The sequence below is a fragment of the Grampus griseus genome (assembly GCF_964374135.1).
Source record: "Grampus griseus genome assembly, chromosome: 6".
NCBI classification, from domain to species: Eukaryota; Metazoa; Chordata; class Mammalia; order Artiodactyla; family Delphinidae; genus Grampus; species Grampus griseus.
In genome coordinates, this window is record NC_139000.1 from 46,357,132 (window position 1) to 46,377,725 (window position 20,594).

The 20,594-nt window shown below is 37.5% G+C and overlaps 1 protein-coding gene across 1 annotated transcript in view; it reads left to right on the forward strand.

The window, feature by feature from the left end:
* Positions 1-1,065: 1,065 nt before the first annotated feature.
* Positions 1,066-20,594, forward strand: part of ALDH1A1 (aldehyde dehydrogenase 1 family member A1) — a 53,918-nt gene continuing 34,389 nt past the window's right edge. The window contains exons 1-2 of the mRNA XM_082657073.1: positions 1,066-1,207; positions 19,899-20,003. Coding sequence (XP_082513199.1) covers positions 1,142-1,207; positions 19,899-20,003 — 171 coding nt within the window. The 5' untranslated portion in view covers positions 1,066-1,141. The remainder of the gene's footprint in view (positions 1,208-19,898; positions 20,004-20,594) is intronic.

The following is a 20,594-nucleotide window of genomic DNA, read 5'->3' on the forward strand; positions in this document are numbered from 1 at the left end:
TTTTTCACTGGAAAAAATAATTGTTGTTCTTAATTCTTAGTAACCAGTTAAGAGCATCCAAAGTTTTCCATCTTGTTCTGACTCTAGCTTTTGCTAGAGTTTCAATAAAATAAACTATTGTACTTAAAATGGGAGTAGTACAGTTAAAAATTGTCCTTTTTGAATGTTCCCAACTTGAAACATTAATTTCATTTTAAGAACTTGTATTACTTGGGAGTCCTGTTTAAAGTCACTCTTGGTACAATTGCCTGCATCAATGATTGATAAATACCAGCCAACTTCCAAAACCAGAGGTTACTTTCATTTTAAATGAGTTTTAGCAGACGATATTGCCATATTGCTACTGCGGTGACTGTGTGACAGCACAGTCCGAGTTTTTAAAAAATATCCTGCTAACTTTTCTATTCCCACATATAAAAGATAATTTAGATAAAGGTAATTTAAATAAAGGTAATTTAAGTAAAGATAAATTTAGAGCTCCTGAAATCCTAGTAGTTCTACTTACCAAGCACTGAAAATACATTTGATTGGTATGATTTTTTATAAGCTGACTTGGGGTAGGGTCTCTATAGAGGGCCTTTCTTCCACAAACAGCACCCTGCTTTTCTGGGACATGGACTGATTCTCTGACTGCACTGTCCTAAAGATACCTGGCGAGGGTCCTCGACACACCAGCCTCTGCTGAGAACAAGTGCCCTTTGAGATTATTTTTCAATCCTCGAATTCTCTGATTCCAAGTCTGTCAGAGAACAGAAAGTTTCACAGCAGCATAAAAAGCATGAAAAGCCAAAAACATAATAACTGGCCTTAGTGGCCAGAGCAGCTGTGCTTCGTACCCTTATCACAGGTTTCGGCTTTGTAAATTAATTCGTCTGCAAATAGTGCCCTCTCTCCAGATGCAGCTTCAATGCTGTAGCACTGGTTTCTTAAGGATTTAAGTTTAAAGTCAAGGGCTTCCTGCCCTAGGTGTTACAAATAAGTAGTGTCGTTTTCTTTTTGCTCCCAGTTTGTTCATCCAATCATAACCCAGTATGCAAATAAACCTTAGCCCATGCAGATAAAAAGGAACAAATAAAGCCAAGTGCTCTATCAGAACCAAATCGCTGAGCCTGTCACCTGTGTTCCAGGAGCTGAACCAGAAATGTCGTCCTCTGCCATGCCAGATGTACCTGTCCCACTCACCAATTTGAAGTTTCAATATACTAAGGTTAGTACAACTTCTATTTGCTGTTTTGCCTCAGTTTTATAAAAACTACGTTTATTTAAAGCATAAAAGGTCAATTTAAGTAAACTTGTGTAAAGAGCCCTTTGCAAATATAAAAATAAAAGGCTTGCAAAATGCCGGTCTGGGTTTAGTGTCTTGATCAAATAATGAATTCTAAATTGTATCAGGCAACTTTTCATAAATTTATTTCTTAAAATATTTCTGAGTGAAAGGAATTCTCTTCGTTGTAAAAGGTTCTTGTGCCAGGATTCAGGGGACTTTACTAAGCAGTTCTATTAACTTTCAGCAGAGTCTAGCATGTGTGATAGGAGAGGCAAATACTTACTAGAGAAACTTACTGGAAACAGACAAACAAATGGGAATGTTTTTTTAAAAAGGAAAAAAAAAAGAGAGAGAAACAGAGCATAGTGAAGTAACATGATTTTTATATATGTCAAATGAGTGTCAAAATTGAAAGACCTCAGTCTGATAACTGGATGAAGAAAACTCCAGTTACAAAAAAATTCATGGGACTTGCATTATTTAGCATATTTGGGGAAAGAAAGCATTCTTATTTATTTCTTCAGCCAAACTTGCTGCCATTGGAGCCAGTATGTAATTGTTAGCTGATAAATATTTACAGAAACAAGAGCAGAAGCCAGACCCAGATTTAAAAATCCACACCTAGAGAGAAGGAGGAAATGGATCCTATTTGAGTCGATCAGGAGTATCTCTGAACTTTGCCTGTTTCACACTGTTACATTCCTGCTTTCTAGTCAGAGCCTAGAACTCCCAGAAAAACAAATAAAACAAACAAAACCAATCTAACCAAAATCATTTAAAAAGTGAGCTTTGTGGTGTGATGCAGAAAGGAAGGTAAGAAAGGAACTATTCCCACTCAGGGAGAGCCATTTTCCTGTCTGAATTAACCAATGAAAAACCAAGAACATTATACGTTAATGAAAAAGTCCTGCTATTATTAAATTGTTTCCTTACTTGCGACCACGGATGCTTTTGAAATCCTAAAGTCTGTTACATTTTCATTTTCATAAGTACAACAAATGAGGAAGTTATTCAGCTGACTATTTTCCATAGGAAAGTGCCTGTAGAGATCAGATTGTGCCTTTAACATGGTTGACCAACAGCTACAAAGTGTATTAAAGTATTATTTTCACAAGCTTTTATTAAAAGGGAAAATATTTTTTGTCGGTTTGATTTTATTCCAAATGGGAATATGAAAAATGCGATGACACTATATATACCCTCCAAAAATTTTGCACTTGGCAAAGTTATGCCCAAAAGATAACAAGACTCCAGTTTTGCCAACTTTCTTAACTCTGTTATTCACAAGAAATTTCGATCCAAGGTAAGTACATTTAAAAATGCATTCACTTCATAAAGATCAAAACCATTGGCAATGATTGAATTATACCCTTACTATTATAGGAGTCTTTTTTTTTTTTCTATACTACCTGGGAAGATATTTTGGTAGTCTGAATGTCACTTTTTTTGAAAATCTGGTTTGTAGAAGTTTGCAGTCTTCCTTATATGAGAATCTCCAGGGACATCTAGTATGAAATATTCTTTCTACTGAATTAAGCTTCATTTAGTAGTTATTAATTAAACATGTGAGAACAGTAGTAGACAAATGAGATGGTCCTTAAAATCTAACATACAAAAAAAAATCTAACATACAAACATAGATCTAGTGATTCTTTAACACATAGAGATGATTTTAAGATTAAAGTCTCCTGTTCACTTAAAAGTCATTACACAAGAACACCCTCTAGGGAAACTAACTGACCTTCGTGTTCAAAAGGAGGCAAGATTCCAAGAGCAGAAATTTACTCTTGCATATAAGAACTTTTCTGGGTAAAAATGCCCAGTGCAAGTCAGTGAATTTTGATTGCTCACACATCTTCTCTACAAATCTGTTCTGCTCAGATACCATTTTATTGTCTGATTTATTGGTTACAGCATTTTCACACTTGGGAGGACACCAGTTATGTATGTAATTAAATCTAAATGGGTGAGCTTTTTCAAATGCCTTTGCATTTTCTTTTTACTGTGCCTCACTGAAGAATTGTATTGGATTTGCACTTGCAAGAGGAGTTGGAAAATGATGGTTATTAACTAAGTTTCCGGGTTGCAAACCAAATAAGCAAGGATTTTATAGTGTCTGAGAAATTACCTTCTATAGCTAGCCCCTAAACTCTTATTATTTTTCTCCCACTGTTTTAGTGTCCGTCTTTATTATCGCTAGAATATATTGGTCATTGGGGCAAGGCGGAGGGAAGAGACAAGCAAAATTGAGTAACCAAAAACTATTACAACTATGGTAGAAGAACTACACGCCCTCTCAAGCTTGAGACTGCCTCTCATCCAAACAAAAGACATCGCTGTCTCTTATGACTTATTTTCTAGTACAGTCGGTTTAATTTTTTAAGGTGCATAAAACAGAGATCAGAGTTTAAGAAATACTTTCTAAAATGATACCAAAGTTTTTAGAACTTAAAACCTCAATAACATCATTATAAATGCACATAAACTCAGATTTCATCTCTATTCTCATTTTCCCCCTTTCCAATTCTAAACAAACCCTACATCTGCCAACTCATCTGTTTTGTTGAGCTTTTAAATGATGAGGTTCTTCGGAAATTATGTGATCTTTGGGCAAACTACATTACCTCTCTCTGCCTTGGTTTCCTTACATGGAAAATAGGAATTCCTAAGGTGGAAAAAAGCATTAAATGAGTTTAATGCATTTAAGGCACTTGAAACAGTGCTTGGCACATGGGAAGTGATCGATTAACATTAGCTATCCTAGTCCTATTTATTTTTCTGAATTTCTTCCAATTTTCCAGAGCCTTCTTTTACTCAGCCTTTCCTAGACCTGTTTCCCACAAGTGTCCCTCTCATCTCATTCTCTTTTCCAAGGCTTTCTGTCACTCTTTCTTGCACAGTCATGCCCCACCTGACAGGACCGCATTGGAGCGAAGTTCCAGGGGTTGATCTGGGATTTCAGGGATCAAGAACTTTCTCTTACAGGATTTGGTAAATTTGTTTTCCATTCTCCCTTCATAACACTGTTTTCTACCTTAAAAGATAAATAGAAAATTCAAGAAGAAAGCTTTCTCAGACAGGATTCAAACCCCAAAATATTTAACTTGACTCTTAAATGTAACTCATTGAATAATGATTTATTCATGCTGGAAAAGATCTTCATCAGCTAATGACATTTCACACCCCCCCACACACACCCATACCCACACACACATGAAATATCATAGTTAAGTTTCATTGTGTTTACTCTGTGCCAATGACTGTTTAAGTCCTTTACAATGATTTTATTTACTCCTTACAATAACCCTATGAGGACGTTACTATTCCTGTTTTGTAGATGAGGACACTGAAGAACAGAGTGGCTAAGTAACTTGGCTTAAGTTACACAGCTAGTAAATGACAAAGCTAGACTTGGAATGCTGGCAGTCTCAGCCCTCACACCAACAAGTGACTTGTCTAAGACCAATATCACTACTTTGGGACATGGCGTTGCTGACATCCTATTCTACCTTTATTCTGTCTTTCATTTGTCCATTTCTGATTACTGGAGGGGCCATGCCCACGAGCCTTTCCAGCTGTTGCTCTGCTGTTCCCAGGCCAACAGGAGGAAGTTTGCCACCAACTTAGAAAAAGAGGAGAACAATAAGGAAGGTTGGAAATAAACATACTCTCTGCTTTTATTGAAAAGGCGGCCTTTGGGCTGGGAGAGACCATGATGCAGAGGACTTTGACATAGGTGTGCAATTTCTACGTGGACTGCATTTCTTCAACCCATAGGGAATAATAATACATTTTGGTTAGAGGAGGAGATATTTTCCTAGATTTCTGGTATTATTGTTTAACCCATGTGGGTTAAAGATATATTTTTGATAAAGAAGAGTTATGAATCATTGAATACTATGTGCTAGGCACAATTTAAAGTGTTTTCTTCCCCTACTATTATCTCCTTTTAAATTCTTACAACAAACAAATTCAGACCACATGCAGTTCCAAATACTCCACTCTCTTCACTCATTTCTCCCTTTTTCCCTTCCTCTCTCCCATTTTACCTCCCTTTATTTAACAAATCATTGAATGACTGTTCTGTGCTAGGTCTTATGATATAAGAAAGCTAGTATGATTCTTGCCTCATGGAGCTTATATTCCTGCAGGGTGTGGGGTGGGAAGGAAGGAAGCAAGTAAGTAAATACTTTAATCACAAATTGTGTTAAATGCTAAAAAGAAAAAAACAAAGCTGAGACAATATGAGGGGAAGAGCTTACTTTGGATGAGGTATCAGGGAAGGGGGAACCTGAGGGATGCAGAGCATAAGGTGGCCATGGAACGTGGGGAAACAAAGATCCAGAGGTAATAACACGTGCAGGGACGTCTGCGGACAAGAGTTTGGTATATTCAAAGAACTATCAAAAGGCAAACATAGCCGGAATAAAGTGAGGAAGAGAGAGCATGGAAGAGATAAGACTTGAGATGGAGCCTCCAGCCAGACTGCCTGATGGATTTCATTTGAGGGAAACCACTGAGGGGTGCTTAAAACAGGACAGGACTTATGTTGAAGACAAAGACGATTGTGCCGTGGCACTGCTTTCATTTGGGAAATCTTTTTAAGTCCCCACTGACTGAAGCAATATTTTGTTTGCTTTTGGCTTGGAAGCAGTTGAACAAATAGCTGGATGGCTGCAAGGTGCAGTGGCTTAACAAGATAAACCCGGCTTCAATTTCTAGCTCTTCTACTTATTTAATGATATGACCTTGGCCAAGCTTCTAATCTCCTTGAGTTTCAGTTCCCTTGTCTGTAAATTGGGAATAATAATGACTACCTTGGAAAGTGGCTGTGAGAATTAAGTGAGGTAATTTGTGTAAAGTGCCCAGCACTTATTAGCTCCTTGGTCCAGGCTCTCTTTAACCCTCTCCTTCCCAAGATGACTCCTAGAATTCTAAAAATTTTCAGTTGCCAATGTAAGTGGAACAAATACTTGCACTGCTTGTCAAAGTTCAAAACTACTTTCATCTGCTGGTCTCATCTGAAGTTCATAATTAACCACCGGGAAGGAGCTAGGGAAGATGTTACTTGTGACCCATTTTAGAGCTGAGGGACGTGAGCTCAGCTTAAGTGACTTGCCCAAGGTCACAGTTTTTAAGAGGCAAGCACAGAATGAACCGGATTCTGAATCTTATTTCAGATCTGATTCTTTTCCACATGATTTCATATTTTTCCTAAATATTAAAAATAGCATTTGAATCTCACTGGATCGTCTCTAACAAATGCTTTTGCACCTGTTATTTAATTTGTATCATTCATTCCTTTATCCGATAGAGAGAATGGAAATTTGGATGATAAGAGAAGAGAGATAATTTGGACACTAGATCCCTAAACACGTGGACTAATAGAAAGAAGATACTCTAGAGCAGTATATCTCAAATTTGATTGTGTAAGTGCCTCAGTTAGAGACCATGTTGAAACACAGATTCTGATGCTGTAGGTATGAGGTGAGGTATGAAATTCTGCATCTCTAACAGACTTAAAGGTTTTGCTGATGCTACTCAAAGCATGGTCCATTGACCAGCAGCAACTGTCTAAAAGTTTTGGGTCAGCCTTATAACTTACCTACAGTGATCACCATCTAATTACTTAGGGACTTGACTTCCTATTTCTCCCAGAAACTCACTCACACCCAGCCAGGTCAGAAGCGCTTACTTTCTCTTTCAGTGCCTGAGTCCAGCAAGAACTATATCATGGCCACAAACCAGTGATGAAACCAACTATTGATTTTGATCCTGGGAGATAAACATTCTCTAAGAATGCAGTATTTTAGCTTATCTCTGAAGACAGTATCTTGGCAAATTGTTTTGTTCTCTGGCACCTGCCTGGCTTCAAGAAAACCTAATCAACAAAATCCTAAAGTAAATAGCACATACCCAAAAGAGGGTGTTATTCCCATTTCATGAGGACCCTCAGGACTACAAGTGTTCACATGATTTCTTTAAACTGGACTTCACCTAATGGATTTGTCATTAACTACTTCTCAGACCAAGGGGGCAGGGTGAGAAAAACTCTTGAAGAGTATGAGAAACAACTCATTTGAAGAGCAACCCAAAGTTAGATTAGTGCCTCTGAAATGGCATGGGTAATCTACAGGATGATATAACCCAGATCAGCCAAAAAGAACCCTCATGGGAATACAGGCATTGATAAAATGGCCATAAACCTGTCTCAGGGTAGCAATTAGATGGCTCGGGGGGTGGTGGTGGTGGTGGTTTGTGTTTTCATAATGCTATTATAATTGTGGTCAAACCCATTACACATTTACCAGATTTAAGTGGCAACACAGAGCCATGTTCAAAAGAACAGGAGCAATAATTGCTTCATAATTAAACATTTAATTAAGAGCCACTGCTAATCTACAAATCAGAAAAGTAAATATTTGTGTAAACTGGATTTCATCACACTGATTCATTTGGAGTATACACACGTGCATATGTCTGTGTGTGTGTGTGTGTGTCTGTCAAAAGTTCCCACAAACACTGGCGATGCTTGCAAGGTATGTAGAGTGTTGCTAATATTTGATTTCTGATGTTATCTCTACCTGATGCCTTTATTGTAATGTTGGAATTATTAATGTATATTTCTTGGCTGGGGGTCTGCACAAACAGCACAGTTCTTAAAATTTTGCCTGAACAGCTACCTTCCTCACCCAGATCCCATTAACTGACTATTTCCACTGCTCTCCCAATACTTTTTCGGAAGTCAAAGGAATGCAAATATCAAACAACTGAATCATGCTCTCCATTTGGCACTTTCTTCAGAAGGAAGAAGGCTTATATGCGAGCAATTATATTATTGGGTCTTGATAATTGTTAAATATTAAATATATACAGAACTTTCTAGTGCTTCTGCATCTTACCTCTTTGATATAGGGTATATATGATGTATGGAAATTATCGACGAGTGTTTTTGTCATTTATGGGACAAAATGAAGTTGTGGCTCAAAACAGAAATGCTTTAGCATCTTTTCTTTTCCCCTAATTGAATTGAAAAGGCTGAAAGGTTTTTCAAAGAACAAGAAAGAATAGAGTATACACTCATGTTATTGAACTCAGACTATAATATAAAACAGAAATGAAAGGAAAATTCTATTTCTCTTACTTTTTTTTGGTCACTCCCTCATTTTGTTTTCATTCTTTTGACTGCAGTTAAGTATTTTCTTCCCATCTGTTATTTCCTCCTCAATTTCCTTTTAGACATTTTTACTTTGAGTCTCAACATTTTGCTTTGCAAAATGGGTTGCATTGGGGTTAAAAGTACTTGCTAGAGATCTAGCTTTGATTCTTTTAAATGTTTAACACCTGACTTCTGTTCAGTCTCTCTCTCTTATTATTGAACCCCCATCTTGTTCTTTCTCCCTGCCCTCACCCCCCACCCTCACGGTCTCTGGTGCTTTTTAGGTTCCTAATGCTGAGAAAAGTTTACACATTTACAGCATCCATCACTTCCTATACGTTTACAACAGTACCCATCACTTCACATGCCCGAGACCCAGGCTCTCAGGTTTGGAATTTCACACAGGTGACATAAAATGGAGAATATCATCAAACTTCCTCACTCTTGGCATGACTTAAAAGAAATTCTTTGTATGTTGAAAATGTGAAATCTGTTAAAATCTCTCTGCCACCAAGAAAGCACTGGCTTCTCTTACGGCATCTGGAGGCGCTGGCCAGGTTGCAGTCCTAAAGAGATAATGTGAATTTAGGGCTCCCCGAGGGACTGTTAGAGGGAGCCAACAGGTTCCAAAAATCTCATATCAGCAGATAAGGCTAATAGGTTTTATTTGCCTATTAGTCAAACCTAACTTGATCTAAGCCAGACATATTTTGAAGAAAGTGCTTATTTATTTAGAATTGTAGCTTTATACTAAACACACTAAGATATAATAACTTTTCCTCAGGAAAGCCTTTTTTTCCTTCAAAATTATGATTTATTGTTGGACACTAAACTACATTCAGGAAACAGCCAGTTTTTTTTATCAAAGGTTATGTACTGCATCTCTTAAAATCTGACATATCTAAAATTTAAAGAGTAAAAATCAATTTTTAAGTTGCTTCAACATTTCCATTGATTGTTTCCCCAAATAAGAAGCACTTGAAGTTTAAGAGTATGAATAGGCATCTATGATTTCCCATCAATATTGTGAACTTTGAGTCTACTGCACATATATATTATTCAAAAGTATCCTGAGTCCAAAATTCATAATTAGAATATAGTTAACATAATGGTTAAATAGGATCCAATAATTTTTTTTTTTACTTTTATAGCATGATCCTTTCCCCCCTAAACTTGCTAAAGGCAAATAGCAAATGGAAAATGAGGTTGTAACCATGATAGATCATTTCAACAGGCCTAAAATAGGTTTCATAATCATTATAATAAACATTCATTAACCTACACATCTCCATATAACCATTTTATATAACTACAGGAAGGATGGTTATTCAAAAACATTCAGTCACACAGTTAGCTGGAAGGCAAATATAAACCCAATACAATTAAAACAGAAAAAAAGATGATTAAGATAGTCCCTATCAATAACTTCTCCACAGCTCAGGGTAAGAAAAAGATGGAACAATGCTTGCCTCTCATCTCATTATCTGTGCTGAGTTTTGTTTTCACGCTGCAAGGCCACTGTTTGGGGGAGAATGTGTATCATTCATAATTTGCAGACTATACTGCTGTGTCATTCTCCTCTAAAGCCTTAAGACGTCATGCCTGGAATGTTAGAATGGTCTCCAGGCAAATCCCCTGGACTGTCTGTGCTCCTCAAATCCATTTTGGGTACTGTAAAATCAATATTTCTAAAACATCCATTTGATCCTGTCACTCCCTTATGACATCCAGAATAGAGTCACTCAGGTATCAAGATCCACCACAAACTGGCTTCATTTTCACTGCTGGAACTTATCTAAGACTTGTTTGCACTGGAACTCTCTGCTTGGGGCTGATCTCTCTACCGTGTTCCAAACACCCCAAGAGGGTTCCCTCCTTCTGCTCCTTGTTTTCCTTTTTTTCTACCAATCCTATCTTCCAGATTGCATTCTTCCAGCCCATGGTCCTCTCTTCCATGAGTTTCACTCTGCAATTTACTGACTAAAGCACTGCTTTGGTCATTGTACTCTACAATCTTTAATTCTTTACTGGCTGATCTTGATATAAATATACTCTCCTCTTAGATCATAAACCACTCGGAAGCAGGGGCCAGAGCTCACTCATCTTCCATGTTTCCATATGACCTTACAGAGTATTTCTCAGCTATCTACACATTATTTGACAAACACTTTTCTGATCAAAGAAAAGTGACCATTTGGGATTATGTGAGTATAAGCACAAATTTAAACAAAAATTAAGTTCACTGTGTTTTCCTTTATTAAAGGTTAAAACTGAATAATGCAGAGTAGTTGCTGGTAATTTGGGATCATCCACAACTGATCTCTTCAGTTGCCTGGAGGCTGACAGATAAATTTGTTTTCTTTAATGCTCATTTACAAAATACTCACTGACTTTAATCTGAAAGGGGAGTTTTATGTGCAGTTTAAATGCAAGAGCCTGATAATAAAAATAGATGGTACATACATATTGTAATGGTTCTTTCACCAAAAGAGATTGTATGAAGGGATTAAAACAAGTTATAATGTATTGAGAGTGTATTACTGAAAAGTTGAAACCACAAATTATCAGGGTGAGAGGACTTAGGTGGGAGCTGGAAAGCTTCACCACAGGCCTATCAAAATATAATACATTCTGTCTCTTCTTTTTATGAGAGTTTTGGTGAAATTATACTGTGGAAGGGTGGAATTCTGGGCATATCTCTGACAGGGTGAGACTTTGTGCTCTCTTAGTTTAGAGATATAAAGTTGGAGGAGGGGATACTATCTTTAGGGCGAGAAGAGGCAGAATTAGACATCTGTGAGTGAATCTGAATCAAGTTTTGCAAGGCTGGCTCAAGAATCTAGAGCAAGTACCATGATGTCTTTAGTTTTCTGTTTATAATTTGATAAGCTGATACGTAGATAGCTAGCTTTAATTCAAAACAGAACATAATAAGTAATTTAATAGTAGGATATTAAAATGCTATGTTAGGAAAGAGAAAAAAAGAGGTTAAATCCAATCGGACAGACTAGTGAAATCTTCATGAGGAGATGACATTTTAAAAGAGTTTGAAGTATGAAGAGAAGAAAATAGTGAAACTCCAGTCTGAGGAACAGCATGAATCAAGGTATGGAGGAGAAAAAAATGCATGGTATTTGAGACAGTAGAATGAGGTTGAAATAAAGGGTAAATTGAGGAAAGAGTGGGATAAAAGGTTGGAAAAGGACATTGGGGCCAAACCATAAGACACCTCAAATGCCATGCTCAGTAGTTTGAGAATGGAGAACCACCTAAAAGTGTTCTGAGGAGGGGACAAAATTTGAACTGGCCTGGCTTAGGAAGGTTATGTTAACAGGGTAAAAATTAAATTTCAATTAGGCAGAGGTGGGGGCAGGGAGAACAGGGGAAAGCTTTTTTATGATAGTATAAAACATAGTGATACAAAAGGATGAGTAGGGATTTTGTGTGCCATTAACAGAAGAGGGAAAGTGTGTGTGCATGTAAGAGAGAGAGAATGCAAGAGCAAGTTTTAGAACCTTAGTTTGAGTGAGAGCAGCATAAAGCTAGAGATGACAGTGAGCTGAACTTGGGACACTTAGATTGAGGTGCTTCCCAGCGATCCCATGTGAGGAAAAATAAGAGGTAAAGGCTAAAGACGCATGAAAGAGAATACTCTTTAAGAGTAATTACAGGATTCCATAAAATGCGTTTTTGATAGCTAGAATGCTGATTCACTCCAAGAGACGCTGAGTAAGTCAGTAGTTTTAATCTGAATTTATCTTTCTTCAAGTTGAACTAAGATGCCAATTTTTTTTGTTTTTTAGAGGCTAATAGGAGTTTTATGCTCTTCGTCTGTATTCCATTACCCTATCAGAGAAACAAGGATTTTCTTGATACCTCTATCTTTCTCAAACCTCCATATATGTGTCTTTGGACATCTAGTCTCTTTATCTGAACTGCTTTGTACTCCTCCCCCTTTATTTATTCACACCCACATCTTTTTCCTGTCAGTTCCAGGCTAGCATCACAATTCTTTTGAACGCCTCCAAATACATAGGTTATATTGGCAGGAACAGGCAAAGCAGGAGACTTATCCTTCCCCTTGTTTTTTAGCAAATCAAAATATCAGAGTGTACTCATGTGCAGAATATTATAGATATTACCCATACGTAGCTACTGGATTCTAGGTTCTTTGATTCAATTTTAAGTTATTTATTTAAGAGTTCTTTACTGAGGTTAAGGTCACTTGAGGACTGGGATTGTGCTGCACACCTTGGACACTTTGGCTGGGAATTTTTTATTCTGAGGATAAACCAGAAAAACAGACAAACATAACTTTATTCATCATATAAGTGGTACTTCTTAATTTGGCCTCATCAAATGTTTTTATTCTATGAAAAGATGAATATCAAAGCTCTATTAATTTCCATAATGAAATGCAAATTCAGGGCTGCAAAAGTTGAAACTCAGACTTTTTAAATGATGACATACTAACACTTCTTAATATTCTTTTTATTGTGTACAAAAAACAAAATTCCATTATTTTCTAGATCCTTCTGTTTCTTTAGATGCAGGTCTCTTTCTCATAGATAGCACTAAGAAATCTAGTACCTGATTTCAAATGAGGACAAATAATTTATTAGATAATCTTTTAAAAAGGAGAATGAAACCCTTATGCCTTTAAAAAGTCGATAAAAAATGTCACTAAGCCAATTTTTTTCTAAGCAATCTTCTTTTAAAATCCTCCCTCAGGCTACTTTCAAGACAGTAAAATAAAGGATCAAAAAATAGTCACTTATGATACCAAACCACCAGTAGCCCAAAATGAGCATGTTCAGAATCTTAAGTAGAAAACAGACAGTGATTCATAAAGATCAAGCCCACTCAAGCCTTCACTCTTACCTCAAATTTATGGCTAACAGCATCTTTTTCTAGATTGTCTTCTCCAGTCTGTATTTTCTATTCTTTAAATGACCTCATATCTTAGTGAAATTTTAAAGTATTACCTTATCTTACTGTGTGTATGTGTGCATGCGTGTGTGTGTATCTGTGAATGTGTGTGTAAAATGTCTTAAACGGCTAAAATATTCTTGGAGGGGGCAGGTAGGTGAGAGAGGTGAGGATGTAATATTGGCTTCACCTATGCATTCTGTAGTGCTTTAGTTTAAGTTTATAAAGAGTTTCCGAAATTTGCTGCATTATTTAAATGTCTTTTTAAAAAATAGGTCTTTATTGGAGTATAATTGCTTCATAATATCATGTTAGTTTCTGTTGCACAAAAAAGCGAATCAGCCATATGCATACACATGTCCCCATATCCCCTCCCTCTTGAGCTTCCCTCTCATCCTCCCTATGCCACCCCTTTAGGTCATCGCAAAGCACCGAGCTGATCTCCCTGTGCTATGCTGCTGCTTCCCACCAGCCAACTATTTTACATTCGGCAGAGTATATATGTCGATGCTACTCTCACTTCACCCCAGCTTCACGCTCCCACCCCATGTCCTCAAGTCCATTCTCTATGCCTACCTCTTTATTCCTGCCCTGAAACTAAGTTCATCAGTACCATTTTTTTTTTTTTTTAGATTCCACGTATATGTGTTAGCACATGGTATTTGTTTTTTTCTTTCTGACTTACTTCACTCTGCATGAGAGACTCTAGGTCCATCCACCTCACTACAAATAACTCAATTTTGTTTCTTATTATGGCTAAGAAATATTCCATTGTATATATGTGCCATATCTTCTTTATCCATTCATCTGCTGATGGACATTTAGGTTGGTTCCATGTCCTGGCTATTGTAAAGAGTGCTGCAATGAACATTGTGCTGCATGTCTCTTTTTGAATTATGGTTTTCTCAGGGTATATGACCAGTGGTGGGGTGCTGGGTCATATGGTAGATCTATTTTTAGTTTTTTAAGGAAACTCCATACTTTTCTCCATAGTGGTTGTATCAATTTACATTCCCACCAACAGTGTAGGAGGGTTCCCTTTTCACCACACCCTTTCCAGAATTTATTGTTTCTAGGTTTTTTGATAATGGCCATTCTGACTGGCGTGAGGTGATACCTCATTGTAGTTTTGATTTGCATGTCTCTAATAATTAGTGATGTTGAGCATTTTTTCATGTGCCTCTTGGCCATCTTTATCTTCCTTGGTCAAATGTCTGTTTAGATCTTCCACCCATTTTTGGATTGGGTTGTTTGTCTTTTTGATATTGAGCTCCATGAGCTGTTTGTGTATTTTGGAGATTAATCCTTTGTCTGTTGATTCATTTGCAATATTTTCTCCAATTCTGAGGGTTGTCTTTTTGTTTTGTTTATGGTTTCCTTTGCTGTGCAAAGGCTTTTAAGTCCCATTTGTTTATTAATTTTTTTTATTTCTGTCACTCTAGGAGGTGGGTCAAAAAAGATCTTGCTGTGGTTTATGTCAAAGAGTGTTTTTCCTATGTTTTCCTCTAAAAGTTTTATAGTGTCTGTTTTACATTTGAGTCTTTAATCCATTTGGAGTTTATTTTTGTGTATGGTGTTAGGGAGTGTTCTAATTTCATTCTTTTACATGTAGCTGTCCAGTTTTCCCAGCACCACTTATTGAAGAGGCTGTCTTTTCTCCACTGTATGTTCTTGCCTCCTTTGTCGTAAATTAGGTGCCCATATGTGCGTGGGTTTATCTCTGGGCATTCTATCCCGTACTACTGATCTATATTTCTGTTTTTGTGCCAGTATCATACTGTCCTGATTACTGTAGCTTTGTGGTATAGTTTGGAGTCAGGGAGATGATTTCTTCAACTCTGTTTTTCTTTCTCAAGATTGCTTTGGCTATTCGGGGTCTTTTTTGTTTCCATACGAATTGTAAGATTTTTTGTTCTAATTCTGTGGAGAATGCCACTGGTAGTTTGATAGGGATTGCACTGAATCTGTAGATTGCTTTGGGTAGTATACACATTTTCACGGTGTTGATTCTTCCAATCCAAGAACATGGTATATTTCTCCATCTGTTTATGTCACCTTTGATTTCTTTCATCAGTGTTTTGTAGTTTTCTGAGTAAGTCTTTTGCCTCCTTAGGCAGGTTTATTCCTCAGTATTTTATTCTTTTTGTTGCAGTGGTAAATGGGAGTGTTTACTTAATTTCTATTTCTGAGTTTTTGTTGTTGGTGTATAGGAAAGCCAGAGATTTCTGTGCATTAATTTTGTATCCTACAACCTTACCAAATTCATTCATTAGTTCTAGTAGTTTTCTGTTGGCGTCTTTAGGATTTTCTATGTATAGTATCATGTCACCTGCAAACAGTGACAATTTTACTTCTTCTTTTACAATTTGTATTCCTTTTATTTCTTTTTCTTCTCTGATTGCCATGGCTAGGACTTCCAAAACCTTGTTGAATAAGAGTGGTGAGAGTGGACATACTTGTCTTATTCCTGATCTTAGTGGAAATGCTTTTAGTTTTTCACCATTGAGTATGATGCTTGCTGTGGGTTTGTCATATATGGCCTTTATTATGTTGAGGTAGTTTCCCTCTATGCCCACTATCTGGAGAGTTTTTTATCATAAATGGGTGTTGGATTTTGTCAAAAGCTTTTTCTGCACCTATTGAGATGATCATATGATTTTTTATTCTGCAGTTTGTTCATATGTTGTATCACACTGATTGATTTGCATATATTGACAAATCCGTGCATCCCTGGGATAAATCCCATTTGATCATGGTGTATGATCCTTTTATGTGTTGTTGGATTCTGTTTGCTAGTATTTTGTTGAGGATTTTTGCATCTATGTTCATCAGTGATATTGGCCTGTAGTTTTCTTTCTTTGTGACATCTTTGTCTGCTTTTGGTATCAGGGTGATGGTGGCCTCGTAGAATGAATTTGGGAGTGTTTCTCCTCCCTCTGCAATTTTTTGGAAGAGTTTGAGAAGGATCAGTGCTAGCTTTTCTCTAAGTGTTTGATAGAATTCGCCTGTGAAGCCATCTGGTCCTAGACTTTTGTTTGTTGGAAGATTTTTCATTATGGTTTCAATTTCATTACTTGTGATAGGTTGTTTATATTTTCTAATTCTTCCTGGTTCTGTCTTGGAAAATTGTACCTTTCCAAGAATTTGTCCATTTCTTTGTGGTTCTCCATTTTATTGGCATATAATTGTATGTAGTAGTCTCTTATAATCCTTTGTATTTCTGCAGTCAGTTGTGATTTCTCCTTTTTCATTTCTAATTTTCGTGATTTGCGTCCTCTCCCTTTTTTTCTTGATGAGTCTGGCTAAGGGTTTATCAATTTTGTTTATCTTCTCAAAGAACCAGCTTTTAGTTTTATTGATCTTTGCTATTATTTTCTTCATTTCTATTTCATTTATTTCTGCTCTGATCTTTATGATTTCTTTCCTTCTACTGACTTTGTGTTCTCTTCTTCTTTCTCAAGTGATTTAAGTGTAGCATTAGATTGTTTATTTGGGATTTTTCTTGTTTCTTGAGGTGAGACTGAATTGCTGTAAACTTCCCTCTTAGAACTGCCTTTGCTTCATCCCATAGGTTTTGGGTCGTCATGTTTTTGTTGTCACTTGTTTCTATGTATTTCTTTGTTTCTTCTTTGATTTCTTCAGAGATCTCTTGATTATTTAGTAGCACACTCTTTAGCCTCCATGTATTTTTGTTTCTTACAGTGTTTTTCCCTGTAATTGATTTCCAATCTCATAACGTTGTGGTCAGAATCGATGCTTGATACAATTTCAATTTTCTTAAATTTTCCGAGGCTTGATTTGTGACCCAAGATGTGATGTATCCTGGAAAATGTTTGTGTGCACTTGAGAAGAAAGTGTATTCTGTCACTTTTGGGTGGAATGTTTTATAAATGTCAGTTAGATCTATCTGGTCTTGTGTCATTTAAACCTTGTGTTTCCTTATTTATTTTCTGTTTGGATGATCTGTCCATTGGTGTAATTGGGGTGTTAAAGTCCCCTACTATTATTTTGTTACTGTTGATTTCTCCTTTCATGGTTGTTAGCATTTTCTTTATGTATTGAATTTCTCCTATGTTGGGTGCATAAACATTTATAATTGTTATATCTTCTTCTTGGATTGATCCTTTGATCATTATGTAGTGTCCCTTCTTACCTCTTGTAACAGTCTTTATTTTAAAGTCTATTTTATCTGATACGAGTATTGCTACTCCAGCTTTCTTTTGATTTCCATTTGCATGGAATATCTTTTTCCATCCCCTCATTTTCAGTCTCTATGTGTCCCTAGGTCTGAAGTGGGTCTCTTGTAGACAGCATATAGATAGGTCTTGTTTTTGTATCCATTCAGCAAGCCTGTGTCTTTTGGTTGGAGCATTTAATCCACTTACATTCAAGGTTATTATAGATATGTATATTCCTATTACCGTTTTCTTAATTGTTTTGGGTTTGTTTTTGTGGGTCTTGTTCTTCTCTTGTGTTTACTGCTTAGAGAAGTTTCTTTAGCATTTGTTGTAAAGCTGGTTTGGTGGTGCTGAATTCTCTCAGCTTTTGCTTGTCTGAAAAGCTTTTAACTTCTCCATCGAATCTGAATGACATCCTTGCTGGGTAATCTTGGTTGCAGGTTTTTCCGCTTTCATCACTTTAAGTATATCCTGCCACTCCCTTCTGGCCTGCAGAGTTTCCACTGAAAAATCAGCTGATAACCTTATGGGGATTCCTTTGTATGTTATTTTTTGGTTTTCCCTTGCTGCTTTTAATATTTTTTCTTTGAACTTAATTTTTGTTAGTTTGATTAATATATGTCTTGGTGTGTTTCTCCTAGGGTTCATCCTGTATGGGGCTCTCTGTGCTTCCTGGACTTGGGTGACTATTTCCTTTCCCATGTTAGGGAAGTTTTCCACTATAATCTCTTCAAATATTTTCTCAGACCCTTTCTTTTTCTCTTCTTCTTCTGGGACCCCTATAATTTGAATGTTGGTGCATTTAGTGTTGTCCCAGAGGTGTCTGAGATTGTCTTCAATTCTTTTCATTCTTTTTTCTTTATTCTGCTCCTCGGCAGTTATTTCGACTATTTTGTCTTCCAGCTCACTTATTCGTTCTTCTGCCTCAGTTATTCTGTTATTGATTCCTTCTAGTGTATTTTTCATTTCAGGTATTGTGTTGTTCATCTCTGTTTGTTTGTTCTTTAGTTCTTCTAGATCTTTGTTAAACATTTCTTGTATTTTTCTCAATCCATGCTTCCATTCTATTTCTGAGATTCTGGATCATCTTTACTATCATTACTCTGAATTCTTTTTCAGGTAGATTGCCTCTTTCCTCTTTATTTATTTAGTCTTGTAGGTTTTCACCTTGTTCCTTCATCTGTGACATTATTTTGCCATCTCATCTTTTTTTTTTGATGAGTGGGATTGTGTTCCTGTTTTATTGGTTGTTTGGCCTGAGGCTTCCAACACTGGAGTTCATAGGCTATTGAGTAGAGCTGGGTCTTGGTGCTGAGATGAGGACTTCTGTGAGACTTCACTCTGATGAATATATTCCCTGGGGTCTGAGGTTCTCTGTTAGTCCAGTGTGTTGGACTTGGAGCTCCAAGTTCATGGAGCTTCCACCCGACCCCGGGCTCCATGAACCGAGATCCCTCAAGCCGTGTGGTGTGGCAAAAAAAAAAAAAAACCCAAAACAATAACAAAGTAAAAAATAAAATTAGACTAGGAAAGTAACAGATATGTTAGAAAGAATGTAAAAATAAAAATATAGATGAATCAACAACTGGAAGGTACATCAGTGCCACAATAGTAAAAAAGAGGAGGAGGGAAAAGAAAGAAAAGGGGGGGAAGGCCTTGGCTGTGGAGGGTGGGGCCTAAGCAAGGGTGAGGTTTGAATGGTGGGTGGGGCCAGTGCTCAGGACCCACAGGGCTGGAAAAGGCCCTGGGGGCATGGGAGGGTGGGGCTTAGGCTCAAGGAACAGAAGAGGCACAGGTGTGCCCCCCACCCCTGGTCTCAGAGGGCAGGGGACCTCACCTGGGAGCCCAGCAGGCTTCCTGGGCTTGAGTGGGCGGGGAAAATGTCCTTCTCTCCCCTACTGCTCCTCTGGTCTGGGGTCTGGGAGGACCCCTCCCGCCTGCCTCTCCTGATCTCCCCGAGCCTCCCTCCTATGCCCCCAAGGACACACATGGCCTGGAGGGGGCTTTGGAGGGCAGGGGATCAACCCAGGAGCTCAGCAGGCTCCCTGTGCCCAAGTGGGCCAGGCAATCTCCCTTCGCTCCTCTCCCGTTCTTCCCAGAGAGTCTCTCCTACCTGCCTCTCCTGATTTCCCCGGCCTCAGGGGCACCGATCCTGTCTGGCCTCCACTTCCCCTCCCCCCTCAGTCCCCCTACATCCTACCGGTTCACTCTGGGGTTCCTCCCGTCTCCTTGGGCGTCAGAGTCCCCCACCAGCAGCTGGCAGTCACCCTAGTTGTGGGGAGATGCTAACTCCATGTCTTCCCACATCGCCATCTTGACTCTGCCCTTAAGTACCTTTTTATTTACCTTTTCTCCTTCTCTGCAGATATTCATAAACAATGAATGGCATAGTTCAGTGAGTGGCAAGAAATTTCCAGTCTTTAATCCTGCAACTGAGGAGAAACTATGCGAGGTAGAAGAAGGAGATAAGGTAAGTTTTATAACACTAGTTCCATTTTATGCCACCATTCTGAGCTCCCAATCTCCTTCCATGTTCAAACAGACATGTCATGAAAACATGGTTTCCAGGTCATCTGGGGAAATGTTCTTGGTACATAATGGGTACTCACTAGTCATGCAATGATGATGAGCCTGTGCTTGTGCTTCTGGGTGTGGTGATTCTTTTCATATTATTTTCCTTGCTTTTCAATTGAAATAGTGTCTGTATTTATTGTACAAATAGACTGCATATGAAGTGAGTGGTCATACATTTAAAAAGCAGAGAAATCCTTTATTCATACAAAATTTTTTAAGTTGCAAAAGGAAACTAAAAAATCTTAATATAGGGCTTTTGTAATGATACATTGCCAAGTTATTTCATTAAAAATCATTGAATTTATATTGATCAGTACCTTAAAAATTGAATTTTAAAGTGACTTAAATTGAATCACAAATTAAGTGTTGTTGCTTGCTAGCTAATAATACTAACAACAAAAATTAACTTTTATAATGATAATTTTTAATACAAATTAAAAAAAAATTTAATACACAAAGCAACCCTACGTACTGCTGTTAGCCACTT